Raw genomic sequence first — 22,054 nt, forward strand, 5'->3', positions numbered from 1 at the left:
CTTCCACTATCCCAGGCTGTTCCAAGCCCTGTCCAGCCTGGCCTGGAACAGTTCCAGGGATCCAGGGGTAGCCACAGCTTCTCTGTACCTGTGCCAGGGCCTCACCACCCGCACAAGAAAGCAGGAAATTCTAAGATCTTAAAATCCTCAGCTCTCCTTTCCATCCCAACATAATTCTGGTGTGGACACATCCCTTTTCTTTAAACCCTGATCCTGTGTTTATCATCAAGTGCAGCAGGAAAACCCCAGGTGGTGGAAAAATTGAGGCAACCATGAAGAAGGGTGCAAGCAACAACCAACAGGATGGAAATTCAAAAGGAAAAGAAAGATTCCCAAACTACAGGATGCCATAACAGCTCCAATTGTAACATGATGGAGATTCCCATGTGGAATGTTAATTGCTGTCTGTCACACCAAGGGTGGAACTACAGCCCGGTGACCCAGGGTGCTCCTCACCTGCCCCGAGGTAATCCCAGCTCACCACAATCCTCAAGCATTAATTCGATACCTGAAGGATCAGCAACCAACATTCCACTAAGGTGTGATAATTTCTGTGAAAATTTGCTGAATCCTGGTTGGCAGAGTGAAAATGGGACAAAGGGATTGGTCAAATTCAGTTGGTGTATTTTAATATCCTGTTGGGTGAGTAGAGGAAGTGGATAAATGTGGTTGGCAGTGACAGGAGATAAAGGATGAGCTCTCTGAACACAAATAATCTCATTCAGAGCAGCGTTGCATTCATTTGGATAAAAAAGGAACTGGCTGAGCTGCCTGAAGCTCTTGAGTACTTTCAACCCCTGCTGACTGTGTTTGACACACCTGGGCTGTAACAGCTGGAGCTGGGAAGCTTGTGGGGTGTCTCAGCTTTGGGACACAGCAGAGCCCTTGAGAGCATGGAGAGGGCACAGGACAGGCCTGTTCCCTCCCAAAAGCTTCCTGTTTGTCCCCAAACAGCACACAGGGAGGTGAATGGTGGTTTAAGGATGTTAGTGCCTCTATTCTGCAGGTCAGAGCTGTTCAGGGCACAAGAAGAGAGGAGCAGCACCTCCAGAGCTGAACCCAGGTGGCCCAGCATGGAAAAGGTGCCCAGGACAGAATTCAAGCAGAAAACCTGGGTAATGAACAAAGCAGCATCCTGGCCGGGTGGGTACCAAGCTCAGCACACATCTGTGCACCATGTCCACCTGGTTACATCCAGTCCCTTCTCTTCCAGCCACAGCAGCTTGTGGCTCTGTTTCACCCTTCAAGTTTGCAACATTGCAAACCCCTTCTGAAGTGCCATGGTGTTACTCTGTATGGGTGAATGCTAAAAGCCTTCTGAAATTGTATGGTGACACTCTGTGTATCATGGCCATCTCAACTGTGGCAGTCCAGTTCCTCTTTGGTGACAACATCCTGATCTGTGCAGCTCAGCTGTTTGCTGCCTCAGGAACCACCTTCCCTGTTTTCATCCTGGGCATCCTACCACCAACAGGAAGACCTGCCATGACCTGCCATCCTCTAGACCAGGTCCTGTGTTTGCTCCAAAATGAGGCCTGCAAGCTGTCCCTGAACCCTGTCACCTCTTCCTGGCACCGATGGCCTCAGCCTCTCAGTGTCACTGCCAACAGAGCCCTTCAGAGCATTGCCTCCAGCCACAGCATCATCAACCTCCTGCTCTTCATCCCACAAATCACAACAAGTCAAGTGTGAAGCATCAAACCAATTTATTATAGTTAGTAAAAGGCTTTTTAGCCTGTTAGTAAAAGATGTGCTGGGACACAGCTCCCTCCTGCACCATCTCCTGCCAATGAGGCTTTAAAGTGCTACGTGACAACTGTGAAAATCCTGGCACTTCACAGCAGCAATCTGAACATGTGCTTTCCCCAGTCTGAGGTGGTGACAAACCAGCTGTTTCACAAGAGAAATCCAACATGAAAAGGCAAAGCATACAAGCTGTTGCTTAAATGTATGGAAAAACATGGGAAGAATTTCAGAGGCAAGTAAAGCATCAGAGAAGAGGGCCTTGGTATGGATGCAGCTGGTTTGGGATTTCATGGATCTGCACAGAAAGTGTAGAGAAGGCAAGTCCCTTCCTGTCCCTCCCATTAGGGAGTGATAACCATTTTATCTTTAATGGGAGAGCAGCCCCATGATCCCTCTCCTGGCAGAAGGGGCTGAGTGTGTTTAAAGGACTGTCCCTTCCTCCTTCAGCACCAGGCACTGAGCAAGGAATGAACATCTCGAGCTCTTCTGGAAAGCAGCCCTGACACACCACATCAACAACTTCCTCTTGCATCTGCTGGCTGTCCTTAGTTCCATGGAGGCACTTCTTGGATTCTTGGGCAGAAGGAAACTGTTGAGAGGGAGGAGCAGCCATTGAGGGCTGAGTGACCTTTCCCACAACAGGCCAAGCTCTGGGTGTGATGGCTGCACTTTGCAGCCAGGCCCCACGGGGCTGAGCTCCCTGCCAGCAGGAAGAGCGGATTTTGGGAAGTTGTGCTGATGGCAGGAATTTAGAATGAATAAATTACTGGGATGAAGGAAGTGATTCAGATGAGATCCCACCTGCAGTGCTGTGTCCAACATAAGAAGGATGTGGAGCTGCTGCAGTGAGGCCAGAGGAGGCCACAGGACTGAGTCCCCAGCTCTGGAGCCAGGCTGGGAGAGTTGGGAGTGCTCATCCTGGAGAACACTTGGAAGAGACCTTCCAGCAGCTTCCAGTATCTAAATGGGCTACAAGAGAGCTGGAGAGGGACTTTGGACAAGGACCTGGAGTGACAGCACAAAGGGGAATGGCTTCCCACTGTCAGAGGGCAGGGATAGATGGGATATTGGGAAAAAATTCTTCCCTGTGAGGGTGGTGAAGCACTGACACAGGTTGTCCAGAGCAGCTGTGGCTGCCCCATCCCTGGAAGAGTTCAAGGACAAGCTGAATGGGGCTTGGAGCAACCTGGAGCAATGTAATTACTCCAGGCTGTTGCTTCTTTGCTGCTTCACTGTTATGTTAGAATCACAGAATGGCTGGGGTTGGAAGGGCCATTAATGAGCATCTCATCCCAGCTCTCTGCCTTGGGCAGGGACACCTTCCCCAAGACCAGTCTGTTCCAAGCCCTTTAGACACTGGAAGGTGCTACAAGGTCTCCCCATAGCCCAGAGCATCTCAGACTCTGGTATGGCCTCCCTGCAGTGTGCAGTTGACCCTGTTTGTGTCCCAGCCTGGGCAGAAGGCTCCTATACCCCTACCCCATAGCAACAGGTATCAGGAAGGGCAGGAACTCCATCTACCCTTCCAACCAAGCTCCAAAAATCCAGCCTAAAAATCATAGACACCCAACAATCTTTTGTGGGACCAAGTCTGCTTAAAGATGACATTGCCTGAAACATTCCTCTTAAATCAAAAACCCCTTTCCCTGCCCAGAGAGGGTGAAATGAGGCTGATCCTTGATAATGCTTGTTAGATGCAGCTCTTTCCTGACCCTCATGTTTATCCCCAGGGTCAGTACTACATGAAGAAATCCCAGAAGGAGCAGCAGAGCCAGAGACACCAAGTAAGGCAAACTGAACATGAGACGTCCAGTGGAGGCTGCTGTACCCACCCCCAGGCACATTTTCAAGCCAAGATGAGCAGAGCCAAGAAAATCAGCTCTGCTATTACAGGATATCTGCACAACCTCTCCTGGCTGCATTGCACAAAGGGACCTGGAGGTCACCCTTTGGATCACCAGTATATGTTTCCCTGAGGCTTCCTGGGACCAAACAAGAAAGACATGGAGAATCACCATGAGCGCTTTCCTTTTTGACTCAATGGAACGTTTTGGAGCAAGATCTTCTCCTCCAGGGGTGGAGGAAAAGAGAAGGCTACAGCCAAGAAGATGGTTGGGAAATGGGAGGGAATGGACCCAAACCCAACAGCATCATGTACCAAGGCCTCTTCCAGCAGAACCTTCCAGCAAAAGATTTAACAATGCCCCTACTGCCCTTTGCTACTCTTCAGGCTTCAAATGCATTGGCCAAAATCCTGTTGCCAGAAGAATCCTCCTGGCTGTGTCACGGTCGTGGTGTCCCATCTGCTATTTCCGCAGCCGGGTGTACACGGCGAACGCCACAGCAGAAATGACACCGACGGCTGGAAGGATGTACAGCAGGGACAGGCCATTGCTGTCCCCCTTTGGAGCTCTGGCCTGAGGTGAGCCGGTGGCAGTGCCAGAGCTGGAATTCATGGAGCTTCCAAGGGGACTGACTCCGTCGCTGCCGGCTCCAAGCTGGACGCTGGGGTGATGATCCACATGGAGCTCATGGGTGCCCAGGGAGCTGCTGTCCCAGCTTGGAGCAGGAGAGGAGTCTCTGCTTGCTCCAGATGCCTCCTTTTCTCTGGGGCCTGCAGGAACCGAGGAGACTCTGGGCAATGGTGCTCCTGAGCTCAGGCTATCCCTGCTCACCAGGATTGGGTCGCTGCTGAGGCCAAGGCTGCTGGAGGTGGTGGAACGGGGGTTGCTGGGCTCCGGAGAGCTCAGGCATCTGCCGGCCACTTCTGGGCTGCCCTGAGGCGTGGACACAAGGACACCTGGCTTGCTGAGCTCCTCTTCCCTCTCCTCATCACTGTGAGGTGCCCAGATGCTCGTGGCAGAGCTCACCTGGGAAGCCAATCTCCCAGCCACGCCTTCGGAGCCGCCTACCACAGCTGTGCCCGGGACAGGGCTTGCCGAGGCCGGGAGCACCTTTAGGAGACAAGGAGAGGGGCTGGGTGTCAAGGGAAGCACCCAATGGCCTGGTCTTGGGCACACAGGTCCCACACAAACCCACTTCAACATAGTCCCCACAGCTGCACCAACAAGGCTGGGTCACAGGTAAGGTGAAGGAGGAAGACAGGCAGGAAGGAAGGGGAGTCAGGCAGAGGAGAGCAGTGGAAAACGGCACCTGGAAGCCAGAAGACTGACTGGCAAGGTAAGGAGTCAAAGCCCAAGAGAGTTTGGCTCCCTTCTCCCAGGCTCCACCATACAGCATGTGGATAATGTGAACACCACAGTGGGGGTAAAAAATCCCTGAATAAATTCATCACCAGCTCACAGTGTGACACTGCAAGAGAAAATCTCCTAACCACTGGGAGTGCAGAAGGACATGAGTGAAATGCGAGTGGCAAAAGGAAAGGTCACTTACTTTCTCCTTCGCTGGCACAGAGGGGGTGCTGCTGGCTGTATTCCCAACGGGCAGCTTCTTCTCTTGCGTAAGAGACTTCACAGAGCTGTCACGGGATGGGAAAGTGTCTCTGGGCATAGGGGTAGCATCCAGGGTAGCTGTTTCCATCAAAGCACCTGTCAGGGAGAAACCAAAGCATGTTGTGTTAACCAGGGGGCCTAAAAGGTGAGATTTGCTGATTTGCTCTTCCTCAAGGAAGCTGTGACAGGACAGTCCCCAGGCTGAGGGGGTGGCACAGGGAGCAGGACCCAGTGCCCTGGCTCTGCTCTGGCACCCGAGCTTTCCCTGCAGCTGCAGTTAACTCATGCAGGGTGGGCTGCAGGGGCTGGGGAGCACCAAGGGAAACAGAGGCTTTTGAGGCTCCTGAAACTCCATGTCCTCCCAGCCAGGAGGTGCTGACCCCACATGGCAGAGGGGAAAAGGGCTGGGAGGGCTGGGGGTGTCTTTTCCCACCCTGAGACCCTGGTGTGGAGAACAGGGCTTTATCCTGATTCTATGATGCCCAAAGGTGAGGGATGTAGGAGATGCTAAAATTCCCGCACATGCATACAAAGATCTCTGCAAACCATGGGGAGAACTTTCACACCCCAAAGCTGCTCCACTGACAAAATTAAAATGCATATAAATGAGATGATTGTTGTGGGTTCCTTCCAAACAAAATATTCTATTCCATTCCCTTAGCACTGCCAAGGCCACTATTAACCCAGGTCCCCAAATGCCACATCCAAATGGCTTCTAAATCCCTCCAGGGATGGTGACTACCACTGGCCTGGACAGCTTTTTCCAGTGCTTGACAACCTCTTCCAAAAAGAAATTCTCCCTACTATCCAACCTAAACCTCCCGCGACACAGTTTTCCTCTAATCTTGTTGCTTGTTACCTGGGAGCAGAGCCCCAGCCCCACCTTGCTCCACCCTCCTGTCAGGGAGTTATAGAGAGCAAGAAGGTCTCCCCCAAACCTCCTTTTCTCCAGACTGAGCTCTCCCAGCTTCCTGAGCTGCTCCTTATCAGACTTATGCTCTAGAGCCCTCCCAGCTCCACTGCCATCTCTGGACACACTCCAGCATGCCAGTTTCTTTCTTGCAGTGAGGGGCTCATAGCAGCACCTCCTGCTCCCTAGTGGCTGCCTGATTCTGCCAGGAGGGAAACCCACCTGCACTCCCTAGGTGCTCTGGCAGCATTCCGACCCGTTTCCTCTCCACATCAAACTGCTCCTGTATGAGGAGGGGGCTGCGCACATCCACGAAGCTGCCCGTGGGCTCACCATGCCCAGAGCTTGGCACAGGCTGCTTTTTTGGCACTGACTTTGGGGGCTGCTGCCCCACACCACGAGTGGCCCCCTCCAGCCTTGGCGGTGGCTCCGTGGAGATATCCGAGCTCTCTTCGGGCTCATTCCTGGGCTGCCCAGAGCTGTGAGTGGCACCTGCATCCCTCGATGGAACAGCCCTGCCCAGGGCCAGGCCGGGTGTGCCACGGTGCAGGTGGTTGGCATTCCCAAAAAACCCGTTGTCCACGCACACCGGCCGGCGGCTCAGCCAGTCCCGGCCCTGCTCTGGGGACACGGCTGGTGGCACGGCCACCCCTGGTGTCCCCGCTGACACCGGCACGGCCCCTGTGGGGTGTGAGAGATTCCCCTCTCTGCTGCGCCCACCGCTCGCTCCTCCATGGACTTTGCTCCCAGGTGAAATTGGCTGGGGATTCTCTTGCTCCGGGAGTTTTTTGGGGAGCTGAAAGGAAATGAATTGTGTTAATTCACTGGGATGAGGGGAGTTGGGACCATGGGGCTGTCCCAAACCCTGATCAGTGACCCCTGTGAGGCTGATTATGAAGGAGGTCTGGGGTCTCTCTTTGGGACCACCCAAGGGTCGGGGATTGTGGAGAGAAGCCTGGACTGGCAAAGTAGACCCTGCACTCCCCCCATGGAGGGAGACAGGAGAGGGAGCAGATACAGGGCTATATATAAGCTGTAAGCTACGAGATCAGCAGTGAGCAGCTGCTTTGGCTGGCCCTGGCCCCACCACAGGCTCCCCAAACCCAATCAAAAGGTCCAAAAGGGATCTTTGTGTCCCCATCCAACATGTACCCTGCTCACCGATTCCTGCACAGGGAGTCTGGCCTCCAGGTCCATGCTCGTGGTGGTGGCAGCACTGGGCAGGACAGGTGGATGGTCACCAGTGGCCAGGTCTCGGCGTGGCTGCCCAGCCAACGGGGCAGGATTTGGCCCCCGGGGTGGTGTCTGGGCACTGATGGAGGAGGCACTGGGATGGGCATCACTGGGAAGGGAGGAGGCAGCTGAGGAACCTGGAAGAGACAAGCAGATCACTGCAGGAAAAACTGAGGAAGCAGAGGATAAGTGTGGGGCCGAGGCAGCCCTGTGTGTGTCCCTGCCCTCTCCCCACATCAGCCAAGCCCACAGCACCCCTCTGTTCATCTTTCATCTTCCCTCAGGTGAGAACCCTAGCCCAGCACCAACCCAAGCACCTTCAAACATGGACCCATCATCCTCAGACATGTCACCAGTGAAAGACATCCCGGGGACAGTCACAGAAACCTCCAGCACCCTGGGATGCCGAGGCAGGCACAGAGACAACTTCATGCCCCCATCTCCAGCACCCCACAGGACACACCCAGGAAGGATGAGGCTACATACGAGGTCGAGGCTGCCAGGTATCGTAGACTTCCTGCAGCTCATCAGCCAAGTGCCCTGCGTTGTTCTGGTGCAGTGCCTGGATGAGATCCTGCACCCAGCCCTTCCGGCACCTCAGGTGCTGATAGAACCTAAAGACAGCTGCCTGGTTGCCCCGTGTCTCCTCCCGGGCAAGGAGTTCATCCTAGGAAAAACACACAGGGTATCTAAGAGAAGGTCTGGCTTAGAGGTAAGACAGCTCTTTTTTGCCATTGGGGAAAGAGCCTGGCAGAGCTCAGGAAAATAGGAAATTACTCTGTCAGAATCGACCAGGCAGGTCAGGGAATCGGCCAGTGACGCCACTCGAATAGTCCCAAACTTCTTGAGGTTTCTCGTAATATGGGTGTACACTTTGTCCTCAGCCAAACCCATCCTGGCTCAGCACCTGCAGAGGGACAGAGACTGAGGGTGAGCACAGGCTGCTGCTGAGCCTCAGGCTGTCTCCAGAAGCTCGGGCAGGCACCCGTGCCCCGGCACAGACACGGCGATGAGACAGGGGAAATCCTGCCGGAAAACACGCACAGAGAATTCGTTTGGGTTTAAGTTCAACGCTCAGCTTCACTTCCATAAACCTCGCGTCTTTCTACCATCGTCCACGCCGTGTTTATTCCCACTCTGCTTGTTTGGATGTTTGGATTCCGCCGGCGGGTTGGGGGGCCAGCCTGGCGGCAGGGTCACGACAGCCGACAGGGAAAAACAGGCGGCACGGCCAAGACAAGCGCCAGGAGCCACGGTGGGAATCCCGCATAAGCAGTGGAAAAACCAAAGGGGAAAACACAGGGCTCCTTCCCACAGGGAACAGCCGCCCGCAGGCCGCGACGTAGCTCTGCGCGCCCTCACGACGGGGGCCTCCCCGCCCTCAGCGCGACCTTCAGCCCCCGCAGGAGCTCCGGGAGGTTCTCCGCTCGCAGATCCGCCTAGCAGAGCGGCTGGCGGTGGCGGCCGGGGCCGTGGCGGCCGCGAAGGTCGGTGCGGCCCCGCTGTCCCCTCCCCGCTGCCCTCACGGCCCCTGAGGGCCCCTCACCTGCGCCCGCCGCCGCCGCGCGCCCGGCACCACTATGGTCCCACCCCCTTTGCGTCGCGTCAGCCGCCGATTGGCTGTGGCACACGCCCGTCACAGTGATTGACAGGTAGTGATTGATAGGGGGGGTGTCCAGTTCCGGGTCCCTGGGGACAGCGGGAACAGAGAGATCCTGGAGTGGGGACAGGGAGATCCTGGAGCGGGGACAAGGAGATCCTGGAGCGGGGACAAGGAGATCCTGGAGCGGGGACAAGGAGATCCTGGAGTGGGGACAGAGAGATCCTGGAGTGGGGACAGGGAGATCCTAGCGCGGGACAGGGAGATCCTGGAGCGGGACAAGGAGATCCTGGAGCAGGGGGACTGGGCTGTCCTGGAGCGGGGACAGCGGGTGCAAAGGGACAGGAGCGTCCCTCCTGCGAGGAGACTTGCCTGTTCACTCTGGAGAAGACTGAGAGGCCATCTCATCAATCCATATAAATACCTCCAAGCAGGGGATCACAGGATGGTGCCAAACTCTTTCCAGCGGTGCCCAGTGACAGGACAAGGACTAAAGGCCACAAACTAAAGCACAAGAAGTTCCACCTCAGCACGAGCAAGAATTTCTTTATGTTGAGAGTGGCAGAGCCCTGGAACAGCTGCCCAGCGAGGCCCTGGAGTCTCTCTCTCTGGAGATGTTCCAAACCCACCTGGACACATTCCTGTGTCACCTGCTCCAGGCTCTGTTCCATGGTGCCCAGTAATGGGACACGAGGCAAAGGGCAGAAACTGATGGAAGCTCCACCTGGGTATGAGGAACATGGTCTTTCATGTGAGCACTGGCACAGTTTGTCCAGAAAAGCCTCATCCCTGGAAGTGTCTGAGGCCACATGTGATGGGGCTTGGAGCAACCTGGGATGGTGGAAAGTTGTCCCTGCCCATGGCAGGGGGTGGAATGAGATGGTCTTTAAGGTCCCTTCCCACCCAAACCCTTCTGTGATTATAATTAATTGAAACCAGCTTTTCTCATTCTAAATTATAAAAAAGGATCATATTTCTAGGTTGTTTCTAATTAAGAAGAGATCATTGTAATGATCAAAACTTACCTCATGAAAAAAAAAGCCACTCATTCAGTTGCACCCAGGAATTTCTGTTCACAGAATTTCAGAATCGTACAATCATGAGAATAAATCACAGAATCATAGAATCACAGAATGTTAAAGGTTTGGAAGGGACTTTAAAGATCAACCCAACCCACCTTGCCACAGGCAGGGGCAACCCCCATCAAACCAGGTTGCTCAAGGCCTTATCCCACCTGGCTTTGAAAACTTCCAGCGTTTGGGCATCCACAACTTCTCTGAGCAACCTGTTCTGTTCTCACCATGGTCACAGCAAAAAATTTCCTCCTAATATCCAATATAAATTCCCCCTCTTTCAACTTGCATGAATTACTCATTGTCCTGTCTCCGCACCTCCTTCCTAAAAGCCCGCCTCCGGCATTCCTGTAGTATCCCACCAAAACATTTTGTTTGTAATTAATTTGCTAATTAATAGTTCATTAATTAATTAATTTTTCCTACTCCGGAATTTCGGGAAGCGGGACCGGGGGCGGAGGGGGCGCAGTGCCGCCTCCGCGCCACCAGGGGGCAGCACCGCCACGCGCCGGGGGCCCGCCTGGCCACGCCCATGGCCACGCCCCGGCCACGCCCCCGGCCCGGAGCCGCGCGATGGCGGCGGCAGCGGGCGGGCGGCGGCGGCGGCGCCGCTGAGCGCCGGGAGAGCCCCGAGGGGCGGCGGGGGCTTCCCGCACCCCTTCCCCTTCCCTCATATCCCCCTCCCCTTTTCCCCCGACCCCCCCCCGCGCCCTCCCCCGCTGCGCCGTCCATGGTTACGGGCGGCCGAGGCGGCCTCGCAGCGGAGCCGTTTGGGCGGGAGCCGGTGAGGGAGCAGCGGCCGCAGGTGAGCGGGGAGGAGGTCGCAGGTGACCCCCGGGGATGGACACGGCGTTGTTGTGGTGGCGTGGGGGGGATGGAAGGGGCGGGGGCCGCGACCCACGCGTGTCGGTGGAGTTGGGGCACCCCCACCCCACGGGTGCTGAACTTGGGGTTTGGTGTTTGAGTATTTGTAGGTGTGCTTGTTAGTGAGAGTGGGGATTTCTGAAAGTGATCGCGGGCTGGGGCTCTTGGATTTGCTCCCTTGGAGCGAGTCCAGAGGAGGCCACTGAGTTGATCGGAGGGATGCAGCTCCTGCAAGGAAAGGTTGGGAAAATTGGGGTTTTCCCAATTTGTCCAGTCTGGAGAAGAGAGGGATCCGGGAAGACCTAATGGGGGTCTCTCAGTACTTGAAAGGAGCCCGCAAGAAAAATGGAGAGAGACTTTTTACAAGGGTCTGGAGTGACAGGATAAGGGGGAACAGCCTCACACTGAAAGAGCGTACAGTTAGATTAGATGTTCGGAAGGAATCCTTCCCTGGGTGAGTGGTGAGGCCCTGGCACAGGTTGCTCAGAGAAGCTGGGGCTGCCCCTGGATCCCTGGAAGTGTTTAATGCCAGGTTGGATGGGGCTCTGAGCACCCTGGGCTAGGGGAAGTGTCCCTGCCCATGGCAGGGGATGGAACAAGATGAGCTTTAAGGTCCCTTCCAACCCAAACCATTCCTGATTCTATGAACTTCCACCTGTGGGTCTGCAGCAACCCACAGGGCTGAACACTGGAGTCCGAGCTGAGGACACTCCTCCAAGATCCAAAAAACATCTGCAGGGCAGGGCCACCATGGCCACGACCTCCTGCCACCACCCACCACCGCCCTGCTGCAGGATGGCCGGGCTCCCTGCACCCCTCCATCGGGCTCAGTGAGGAACCCTCCTGACCCACGGTCGGACCACACCCCCCTTGGCAGATCCAGGTAGCCAAAAGCTTCTTTTGGGACCGATATTCCAGCTTGGGGGCTGGTGGCCTGGCTGCTCGCTGGGCCATCCCTCCAGGAGATGCTCCAGAGTGGAGAATTGGAAGGGACAGTCTCCTTGCTGTGGGCTCCGAGGGCTCTGTCCCTTCCTTCCGCACTCTGTCCCTTCCTCCAGGGCTCTGCCCCTTACTCCAGGGCTCTGTCCCCTTCTCACTGGCTCTTTCCACTCCTCCAAGGGTGTGTCCCCTCAGACGGGAATCCCAAATGGGAACATCCCTGCTGCCCCTCTCCAAGCTCTCCCACGCTCGGGAGCTGCATCCTCCCTCCTCGGCCAGCGCTTGCTTGTTTCTGATCTTGGATGTCATCGAGGGTGGAAAATGTGACAGGAAGGAAGGGAGGCTTTTTTTCCCTCCTGCTAAATATGGACTGACATTAAAAATCCAAATACTGTCGTGAAAGGAATCCCAAGCTCTGTTTGTGGAGGGAGAGAAAACGATGTTTTCTGCCTTTTCAATTCCAGCTGGGAAGTTTCGCAAGGAGTGGTGGAGTCCTTGCCGGGAGCCTCAGGAATTTACTGAGCTCGTTCACAGGACGCTCTCCCAGCGTCTTATGCTAAAAAAGAAATTAGTCATCCCTTCTCTGCCTGCCCGTGGCTGGGGGGAGCTTGCTGCAAGTATGCAGGATGCTTGGAAATATTTAAGGATTTTTTCCTCCTGTACAAGGAGTTCTAGAAACGACAGGAAATAAAACTGCGGCCCCAACAGGAGTTTTTCATCTTTATTTTAATTCCTGTTGCTGCAGCAGCCAGTGGCAGGGAGGGGAAGGATGAGCTGGGGGGTGCTGCAGCCAGGTTTGCAGGGAGGATTTGTCTCTGTCAAGCATCAGATGCAAATTCGTGCTGTTATTCCCAGAGAGATTGGGAAACAGGCTTGGTGTGGAGCTCTGGGAGGAGGAATGGGATCACAGGGATGGACATGGCACCGCCACCTGCCTGATGGCGTTTACTGTGGCCAGGTGAAGAGCCAGGAGGCTTTTTGGGGGACAGGGACCCCACATCCCCTAGGACCTGGGGGTGCTGGGGAGACAGAGACTCTGTGCTGGGCAGAAAGTGGGCACTGCCACCTTCCCATTCTTTCCATCCCTGTTGGAGAGCTTCCGGGGGGAGTGCCTGGGGGAAGCTGCAGGGTTTTTGCCTGATCTTTATTAAAACAGTTGGTTAAAGCAACTGGTTGGTTATGGCTGGCTGAAGGTGGTGGAGCCATCGTCCCTGGAGGTGTCCAAGGAACAACTGAATGTGGCACTAAGTGCTCTGCTCTGGTGACAAGGTGGGGATTGGTCACAGGTTGGACTTGTGATGATCTTGGAGGTCTCTTCCAACCTAAATGACTCTGGCATTCTGTGAAAGCAGTGGGGGATCCTGGGAGGTGCTGAAATAGATATTTCCCATTTCCAGGGTGCTGGTGCTGCTGTGTTGTTCCCAGACTAAGGAGACACAGCCCTGCCTTGCTGGAACATCCCTCACAAATAACTGCACCTCTGTGCTGCTCCATGATACTGGTCCTTGTCCAACATCAACATCCTCGTGGATGAGTGGCTTGAATTCCCCCTCTCCCTGTCTCCTCCTGCTGCCAGCCTGCATCTATTCTGCTCCAACCCTCTGTGTTTCCAGCAGGGTGGTGGATCCCAGTCCAGAGGCTGTGTGACTTCTGCTGTGCTTGGCTGACCACTGTTGTGGTCTGTGATGCCTCAAAACACTGGGGAGCATGGGGGGGGGAATATTTTCAGTGGGACAGAGCACCTGTAGTGCTTCCATAGGGTCAGGAGTGGCACCTGTAGTGCTTCCATAGGGTCAGGAGTGGCACCTGTAGTGCTTCCATAGGGTCAGGAGTGGCACCAGCTGCTGCCTCGTCCTCCTGTCTGGTGTGACACGGGCAGAAGGTCGGTCATCCCTGGCAGCTGCTCTCTGGGCTCATTCACAAATCTCATTTTCCTCTGGAAATAAAACAAATCCCTGGGCTTTCCTCTCATGGTGGAAGTCATTTGGAGGCAACCAGAAATCAACCAGGCATCCCCAAAGCCTGTGGACAGGAAGAGACACTTGAGCACAGAGGTAGGAAATGTCCGCCTTTAGAGCAGTGGCTGATTCATCTCCTGCTCTTTAACTCTTTCCCCCCTGGTTTCAGTGGCATCCAGCTGGTTTCCTTCAAGGCTCAGAGCCCAGGGAGGCTCTGGCTGGATCACAGAACACTGCTGGGTTTTGTGTGTCGTGTTTCTGTGGTTTGGGGTGGAAAAGGAGCGGGGTGTGTGGTTATCCGAACTGGATAACCAGAACATCAGCAGTCCCATTAGGGAGGATTAATATTTAATATATAGGGTATGAACCATTGTGCTTAATCACTGTCTGAAGGGCTTAGGAAGAGATTTAGTGATAAGCAAGTGATTCCTGAGCTGTCCAGAATGATTTCTTGCATCTTCCTCTGGAGCAGCTGGTCCTGGATATCGCTAGAGGCTGGTGCAATCCTGTTCTTCCTGATGTCTCCAGTTTTTGTGAGTGGGTAGAGTGGCTTTCATCACGAGTGTCTGCTGCTCATTAAACTCCCAAATACTCTGGAAACCCTTTTTCTCTGATGCAGCTCACGTGGCTGGACTGTCAGCAGTGGTACCTGTCAGCACTTGAAACTTCTGTGTGTGGGAAACCTGTTGTGGGATCCATGGACATTGTCACTGTCACATACATCTGCCCAGGCACTAGTGCAGAGGCAGCTCATTCATTCTTTTGCTTGTCTAACCCTTTTAGGAGGCTTTTCATGTCATCTCCAGGCTCCCACCATGGGAGGGGTGCTGTTTTCCACAGCTGCTCCATGTGGCCTTACGTGGTGTTTCGTAGTACAGCAAGGTGGGGGCTGCCCCTCTGGGAAGGGGTTGCTGTGTTTGTGCAGGGAGGAGGTGATGGTGAGGAGTGCTGTGTCTAAGGATGGGGTCCTCAGCACAACAAGGACTTAAAGTGACTCCAGAAGAAGCAATAAAGATGCTCCAAGGGCTGGAGCCCCTCCACTCTGGAGCCAGGCTGAGACCTGGGGGTGCTCCCCTGGAGAAGGCTCAGAGCCTCTTCCAGGGCCTAAAGGGCCTCTAGGAGAGCTGGAGAGGGACTGGGGACAAGGGATGGAGGGACAGGACAGGGAATGGCTTCCCAGTGCCAGAGGGTGGGTTAGACAGGATATCAGAGAGAAAATTTTGCCTGTGAGGGTGGTGAGACCCTGGCATGGGTTGCCCAGAGAAGCTGTGGTGGCTCCATCCCCAGGCTGGACAGGGCTTGGAGCAACCTGGGATGGTGGAAGATACCCATTACCATGGCTGGGGGTTGCAGTGAGATGAGTTTTAAGGTCTCTCCCAACCCAAACCATGCTGTGATTCCACAGTTCTATGCCAGGGCATTCCAATAATGCATCTCCACAGCCACATGTCCTGCAGGTTTTGGGGGCTGTGTCTCCATGGAGGGAAACCCTCCTTTGGGCTGCAGGAGGGTGTGTGCCTGCACCTCCCTCCCTCCCTGGCCCAAATCAGAGCTCTCCTGGCTGGAAGCATCAGCCACAGCTTTCAAACCTGCCATGCTGTGGTTGCTGATGTGGTAGCTCTGTGATTATGGCAGCTGCAGTTTTGATGGTGGCAGTCAAAACACCTGAGTGTGGGTTGGGTCTTGGCATATTGGTCATGCAGAACATCCTGGTGTCTACTGTAACAGGCATGGAGGTTGGAAATCTTTTTAAAATTGGGACTACTTTTTTTTTCCAAAAAGACCTGTGGAAGAATTAGAGAATCAGAGGATGATTTGGGTTGGAAGGAACCTTAAAGTTCACCTCTTTCCAACCCCCTGCCATGGGCAGGGACATCTCTCACCAGCCCAGGTTGCTCCAGGCCCTGTCCAACCTGGCCTTGAGAAAGCTCCTCTTACTCTTTGTGCAAACAAACAGATCCCTTGCTTAGGCAGCAGAGACTCTTTATTCCAGAATAATTTGTTGTCCTAATTCCTTCCTGTTGAAGCAACTCCATTTTGCATGGAATAATTAGCACTAATTTGGGCCTGGGATGGAAAACAAGAGTTCTCTGACTTCAGAGGAGCAGACGAGAGCGTAACCTCTGCCTTTCCCACGTGAGTCAGGTCGTGCCATGCCATCCCTCCTCTGAAGCAAAATTAAAACCTGTCTGCGAGCCCAAACATTCCAGGGTGGCAGGAGGGAGCAGGAGGTGGAGGTGTCACCAATTTGAAGTTTTCTGCTGTTGCAGGGAGCTGAGGACAAGTGTGGTGAGGGGGGGAACGGAGCAGCACCTCCTTCCTTCTTGGCTGAGGCTGAGGAACAAATAAACAGAAATGTTCTCACTGCACTGATGTGAAAAGCTGCTTCTGAGCCAGCCTGGCCTGTTGGTGGATTCCTGGCACCCCAGCCAAGTACTTGAGACCTTTTTATTGCCATAACGAGGACTTCCTCATCCTGCCCCGCAGTCTGACTCGATCCACTGCTATTTTCTGGTCCTTCCAGGAAGACATCCCTGCTCTGCCTTCCTTTGTGGAGGGAAGGGAAACCAGCCAAATCCCTTCCCTGCCCCAAATCCCTGCATGTCTAAAGAAGGGGAGGTGCAGGGCATCCTTCCTGGTTTACCCAGGTAGCATGAGATGAATTCCAGTGGGAAGCTGCCTCTCCCCTGCCTGTCTCCCAGCTGCCTTTCTTGGTTCTGGCAGGTTCAGTGTTTGCTGATGGGGTTGTGAGCACTGAGGCCATGAACATCACTTCAGGATGAGTCCTGGAGGAAGTGGAAATAGGAGATGTCCAGCCTGGAAATCCCAGCTGGCAGAAAATGGGCTTTCATAGGCTTGATACCTGACCACCAGCCACCTTGGCTGATTGATGCTGCTTAGAAAAAGAGTTTTAAGACCTGGATTCATAACTTGGGGGTCCCAGACACTTCTTGGCACTCCAAACTCCATCAACAAAGGTGTGTTATAGGCTCATTGTGGAGGTGCTGCAGCAGCATACCTGTTTGAAAAACAAGGTTTGGCCTGTTGGAGCTTGTAGGTTTTGTGTATTAAGTAATAGGTGAGAGGAAGGCTGGATCCAGGTATGAGCAGTGAATCAATCAGCACTGGATTGCTCTGGGGTTGAACCAGCCCCCCTGGCATGAGTGTCCTCCCATATCATGCCTGATGTTTCGAAACAATCTCTGATTGTTCTGATGATCTAAACCCCAGGGGGTTAGCTGGCTTTGGGCTCCACCCCTGCAGTGGTGACCTTGCTCCAGGGCTGAGGAGAGCAGCAATTCCTGGTGTGACTGCTGAGGGCAGGATGTGTCCCTGGGTCTGTGCTCACATGCTCCTCCTCGGGGAGTTGGAGATCATCTGCCCAAAAGAGAATTTGTAGAGTTCTCCCCAAAACTGACACCCAGCCATCCTCACTTGTCCTCTGGGAGCACTGCTAATGGAATCACAGAATCACAGGATGGTTTGGTTGGAAGGGGACTTGAGAAGCATCTCATTCCACCCCCTGCCATGGGCAGGGACACCTTCCACTGTCTCAGGGTGCTCCAAGCCCCATCCTTGGACACTTCCAGGGATCCAGGGGCAGCCACAGCTTCTCTGGGCACCCTGTGCCAGGGCCTGCCCACCCTCAGAGGTAACAATTCCTTCCTAATATCCAATCTAAACCTCCTCTCTTCAGTGTGAAGCCATTCCCCCTTCTCCTGTTGCTCCAGTCTCTTTTTATATTTCCTGTAGGCTCCCTTCAGGTCCTCGAAGGCCCCAGTTAGGTCATCCCAAAGCCTTCTGTTCTCCAGGCTGAGCCATCCCAGTTCTCTCTCCTTCCTCACAGCAGAGCTGCTCCATCCATCTGATCATCTTGGTGGCCTCCTCTTTCCAAGAGGCCACAGTGGTGAACTTGCCAATTAAGCAGCAGATCCTCCTGGAATCCCTGGCACTGTCTGAGCTCCATCCCTTGCTTTCCACCTGAATTTTTGGAGGTAGTGTGTCAGTTCCTCCTCTGAGGATTTCCAACACTTCAGTCCCAACCTCAGGGCTGACAGGACTCATTTGTGTTAGTCAGTGCTGTTGTGGTCCATGAGCAGAGGGTTCTGCAGGCAGGAAATCTGGTCCTGGCCCCAGTGGGATTGCAACCAGCTCAAAGTACTGCTTGCTTCCAGCCAGGCATCTCTTATTCCATCCCCAAAAAAACTCTGCTGTACCCAGTGCAGACCCAGCCCTGGACCAGGGACAGGAGCAACAGGGCTGGAGAAAGAAATGACAGACCAAGGCAGGGAAAGAGATGGCAAAAAAAGCCAGGAAGGAACTCAGGTCTGGCTGCTCAGCAGAACCAGGAGGAAAAAGGGACAGATCTCCCAATCCTGATGCTGTTAGAGCTTTCTAGAAGGCTGGAACCCTCAAATAAGTAAATCTCACTGAGTAGGAAGAGAACTATGAAGAACAGGATTTGCTTTTGTGTGTGTGTGTTGTTTTTGGTTTTTTTAAAAGCATTTTAGTGGTTTATAAAGATTCCAGCAGCACTCTGGGAAAGCACAGCCTCCCGTTCCAGGCACCATGTTCAGCACAGGAATATCCTGGCTCTCGACCTGCAGGTCGAGTGGTACCATAAATTTTTCTGGTGATATTGTGTGGCAGGCCAACATGCAAAACTTTTCCTGCTGCTTTACAATTTGAATCATGTTTTTATCACACCAGCAGATAATCATCTCAGTCGTGTTCCAGAAGCGAAGCTCATGTGGATATGTTTGAGAAGCCTGAAAATAAATATATTCACATGTGTTTGCCAGTGTTGTTGAACACATGGCGTGTGTCAGAGCCTCTGGATTTCACTCTCTTGCAAACTGGCCACTCTTGAAGGCTCAGAGGTACAATTTTTATCCAAATGCTGCTGTTTCATACCCCTTCCATAGCAGACACTAATGCCATCCCCCTAAATGATGAATTAGAGATGAATGGAGATGAGTTATAAATGAATAATAAATTGGAAAGCATGGATAATCCTCGAGATTTTCTCTTGAGGAGACTTTAAACCTATTTGGCTACAGGCAAATAGATGTTTTTAATCCCAGTTGCTGTGTAGAATTTGCATCCTTGTTCTGGTGGCAGGGTGAAAATGCCAGGTGGCATCTTTGGGTGACTCGGTGGCAGCAACTTGTCTTTAGATACTGAGACTGAGATTAGAGAGGTTCAACTATTTTCTAATCTTATCTAGGAGTGTGCTTGGCAACCCTTTCCATGAAGAAATTTTCCCTTATACCCAATCTAAACTTCCCCTGGTGCAACTTGAGGCTGTTTCCTTCTGTCCTGTCTCTTGTTCCCTGGGAGCAGAGTCTGATCCCCACCTGGCTCCAACCTTCTGCCAGGGAGTTGTATTCAGACAACTAATTTATCATCTTTTTATACCTGTCTTGGCCTTCAGTGGTTGTGTGTGGGTTATTTTTTGACTCCAGCAGGTACTTGGAGGTGAAATCTGTGGCCCAGCCATTTGTGCTTGAACTGGGGCTGTGCTTCAGCTCTGGCTGTGCAGGTCTGGCCTCCCAGAATCCAACATCCAAACAAATAAAACCAGGCATAATAAAACAGGAAAAGGCTAGCTGAGAGAGAAAAGCAGCTGTGGAAGGGCTAAGGTGAATCTCTGCTCTCCTGAGAGGTAAATAAATGGTACAATCATGTTTTCTCATCTCTCTCATCCCCTCCTCAGCTGAGGCTCCAGAAAGGATGGCAAACCTGGTGGCTGCCTGAGCATTTTCCACCTTGGATCCATCAGCATTTAGGATGGTTTGGAGGATCTCCAAGTGTCTTCATCCCTCTTGGTGGCTGTTGTGTGGGTCCTTGTGGGACCTCATGTCCCTCAGCCAGGGCTGCAGGGGAACTGTTGGTGATACATGTGCAAAGCCACTGCTGCAGGTGCATGTTCCACAAAGGTGACACATGTCCTGATCCACCCAGGAGAGGCTCTGGAGGCACCTGAGTATCTGATACTGCTTCTTGTGTCCAGGTTTTATCCATGGGATAATGAAGGATTTACTCCTCACTTTCCTTAAAATGTTTTAGAGCAACTTCTGTGCCTGTGCAGAGGTATTTGCCTTTTTTTCTAGGATATTCTGTGGGGGTTGTCAAGTTTATGTAACTTCCCATATGTTGCCCTCTTCTTGTAGAAACCTGAAGATAAATTGTGAAATGCAGGGAGCTGCTTTAAAAGGAGACATCCTCAGCTGGAGCTCATCCTGTTTGCAGCCAGAAAAGGGGAACCTGGGAGCCCTCTGTCCCTGTTTCCTCTGTGGCACAGCTGAGTGAGCAACATGGGATGGAGCATCTGATGCTGCTGCAGGAGGAGGCTGTGGGGAGCTGGCAGCAGGCTCCTGAGCAGGCACGTGCTGGGAGGGTGGTGCTCTCTCCATGGAGGAGCTGCAGCCCCAGCATCATCCCCTGCAAGCTCTTTTCTCTTTCCAGAGCTGCTGCATTTCCTGCAGTGCCCCTCTGCCCAGCAGAGAGGTTTTTTTAGGTGGAGCTTTAAGTCAGTGTTTATTAAACCACTTTGCTGGGCCTGATCCTGCCTGGTGCTGCTTGGTCTGCATTCCCATGTCTGTCATAGAATCATGGAATTGTTTGGGTTGGAAAAGCTCTCCAAGATCATTGAGTCCAGCCATTCCCCCAGCACTGCCAAGGCCACCACTGACCATGTCCCCAAGTGCCACATCCACATGGCTTTTAAACCCCTCCAGGGATGGGCACTCCAACACTGCCCTGGGCAGCTGTGCCAATGCCTGACCATCCTTTGGGTGAAGAAATTTTCCCAGTATCCAATCTAAACCTCCCCTGGCCCAGCCTGAGGCCGTTCCCTCTCCTCCTGTCCCTGTTCCCTGGGAGCAGAGCCTGACCCCCCCCCCGGCTGTCCCCTCCTGGCAGGAGCTGTGCAGAGCCACAAGGTCCCCCCTGAGCCTCCTTTGCTCCAGGCTGAGCCCCTTCCCAGCTCCCTCAGCCCCTCCTGAGGCTCCAGACCCTTCCCCAGCTCCATTGCCCACATCAGGGGAGTCTGAGGGTGCTCGGTGTCCTGCAGATCCACATTTGTTGAGACACAGGCTCAGCAGCTGGTAGAAGATTCATGGCTCTTGTTCTCTGCAAACTTGAACAAAGCCCTTTGCTCATCACCCAGGTGATTTCTGCTAATCATTTTTGAGAATGGGTCAGTCCCAAGTGCAAGAGGAATTGTAGGCAGGATGCTGGCAGAGCTTGGAGCCTGCCTTCCCCTGGGGAATTACAGCATGTGCATTTAGGGTCTCCAAAACCATCCCTTTCTATTCCCTCTCCAACCCCCTGGAGCAAAGCCAGGAAGCCCAGGCACTGAACAAACTCCTCTTTTGAACTTCAGGGCTGAGAAACTGAATTTGTGCTCTGCCAATTGCTTTTTGTGTGTGGACAGAGAATGAGGAACTCTGTGCACAAGTGGATGGAAGAGGTGGAAAGTCCTGAGGGGAAAAAGTGCTTCAGGGATGAGCCACACCAGGCCTGGCTGGAGCCAGATGGGTCCCTTGTTTAGGGTCTCTTCCAACCCAAACCATTCCATGATTCAACGATTCTGTGAAACTCTGGCATTCTAGGCAGCCAGAGGCAGGAACTTGTTGATAACTGCCTGGAAACTTCAGCCAAGGCTCCTGGACAGCCAGGCAGCAGTGCTGGGAAAGCTGAGCTCCCCCACATCCAAACCCAGGAATTGACCCATTCACTGGGGTTTTCTGAAGTTACTGCAAGATCATGAGTGTCTTTAGAAAGCCAGGAACTTTGCAGTTGCTCAATACTCACTCAGCTGCTTTGGCATGGGTTATTTGGAGTGGTTTTATTTTTGTAGGGTGGATTCAGAGGTCCCAGCGTGGGATCTTTGGAGATGAGTGTTCAGCTGCTGTGGAAAGAAGTTCTTGAGAGGTGGGGTCTGGCTTGGTGGCTGTGGCTTCACTGGAGGTGACATGACAGCAGACTAGAACAGCAGTCTTGGAGTTTAATCAGTTTAAACTCTCTGCTGCACAAAACAAGTTCCTTGGGCAGCCTTTTGCTGCCCAGAATGCCAGAGTTCCACAGAATCACTGGATCATGGAATGGTTTGGGTTGGAAGGGACCCTAAAGACCTTCTGGTTCCAACCCCTGCCATGGGCAGGGACACCTTTTACTATCCCAGCTTGCTCCAAGCTGTGTTCAGCCTGGCCTTGGACCCTTAAAGGGATCCAGGGGCAGCCACAGCTTCTCTTGTGTTTGAAGGATGCAAATCT

The 22,054-nt window shown here is 53.4% G+C and overlaps 2 protein-coding genes across 8 annotated transcripts in view; one reads left to right on the plus strand and one right to left on the minus strand.

Moving 5' to 3' along the window:
• Positions 1 to 1,689: 1,689 nt before the first annotated feature.
• MAVS (mitochondrial antiviral signaling protein) lies at positions 1,690 to 9,471 on the minus strand. Of its 4 annotated transcripts, none has more exons than XM_059845444.1 (7): positions 9,314 to 9,471; positions 8,119 to 8,248; positions 7,828 to 8,008; positions 7,261 to 7,478; positions 6,331 to 6,904; positions 5,140 to 5,294; positions 1,690 to 4,700 (listed from the first exon to the last, which is right to left on the minus strand). In XM_059845444.1, exons 2-7 carry the CDS (start codon positions 8,233 to 8,235, stop codon positions 4,053 to 4,055), a joined length of 1,893 nt encoding a protein of 630 aa, XP_059701427.1. In that variant the 5' UTR covers positions 8,236 to 8,248; positions 9,314 to 9,471; the 3' UTR covers positions 1,690 to 4,052. The 4 variants fall into 4 exon arrangements, with proteins under 4 accessions (XP_059701427.1, XP_059701426.1, XP_059701425.1 ...); XM_059845443.1 differs by lacking the exon at positions 9,314 to 9,471 and adding an exon at positions 8,888 to 8,987; XM_059845442.1 differs by lacking the exon at positions 9,314 to 9,471 and adding an exon at positions 8,386 to 8,874.
• The window catches only part of PTPRA (protein tyrosine phosphatase receptor type A), a 128,496-nt gene continuing 114,356 nt past the window's right edge, over positions 7,915 to 22,054 (plus strand). For 2 of the 4 annotated variants that reach the window (XM_059845437.1, XM_059845440.1), the window contains exon 1: positions 7,915 to 8,053. The gene's annotated coding sequence lies outside the window, so the exon portion shown is untranslated. Of the gene's footprint in view, positions 8,054 to 10,663; positions 10,820 to 22,054 lie in introns of those variants that run through there. The other 2 variants (XM_059845436.1, XM_059845439.1) reach the window with 2 other exon arrangements.

This window comes from Haemorhous mexicanus, chromosome 4 (genome assembly GCF_027477595.1).
Source record: "Haemorhous mexicanus isolate bHaeMex1 chromosome 4, bHaeMex1.pri, whole genome shotgun sequence".
NCBI classification, from domain to species: Eukaryota; Metazoa; Chordata; class Aves; order Passeriformes; family Fringillidae; genus Haemorhous; species Haemorhous mexicanus.

Bases quoted from the DNA above. Each gene is read 5' to 3' on its own strand.
- MAVS (XM_059845444.1), bottom strand. From the start codon at position 8,235: ATGGGTTTGGCTGAGGACAAAGTGTACACCCATATTACGAGAAACCTC. The intron at 7,479-7,827 runs GTATGTAGCCTC...TGTCTCTTCCAG, and splicing joins TACCTGGCAGCCTCGACCTC to GTTCCTCAGCTGCCTCCTCC. The intron at 6,905-7,260 runs GTACATGTTGGA...ATTTCCTTTCAG, and splicing joins TGCAGGAATCGGTGAGCAGG to CTCCCCAAAAAACTCCCGGA.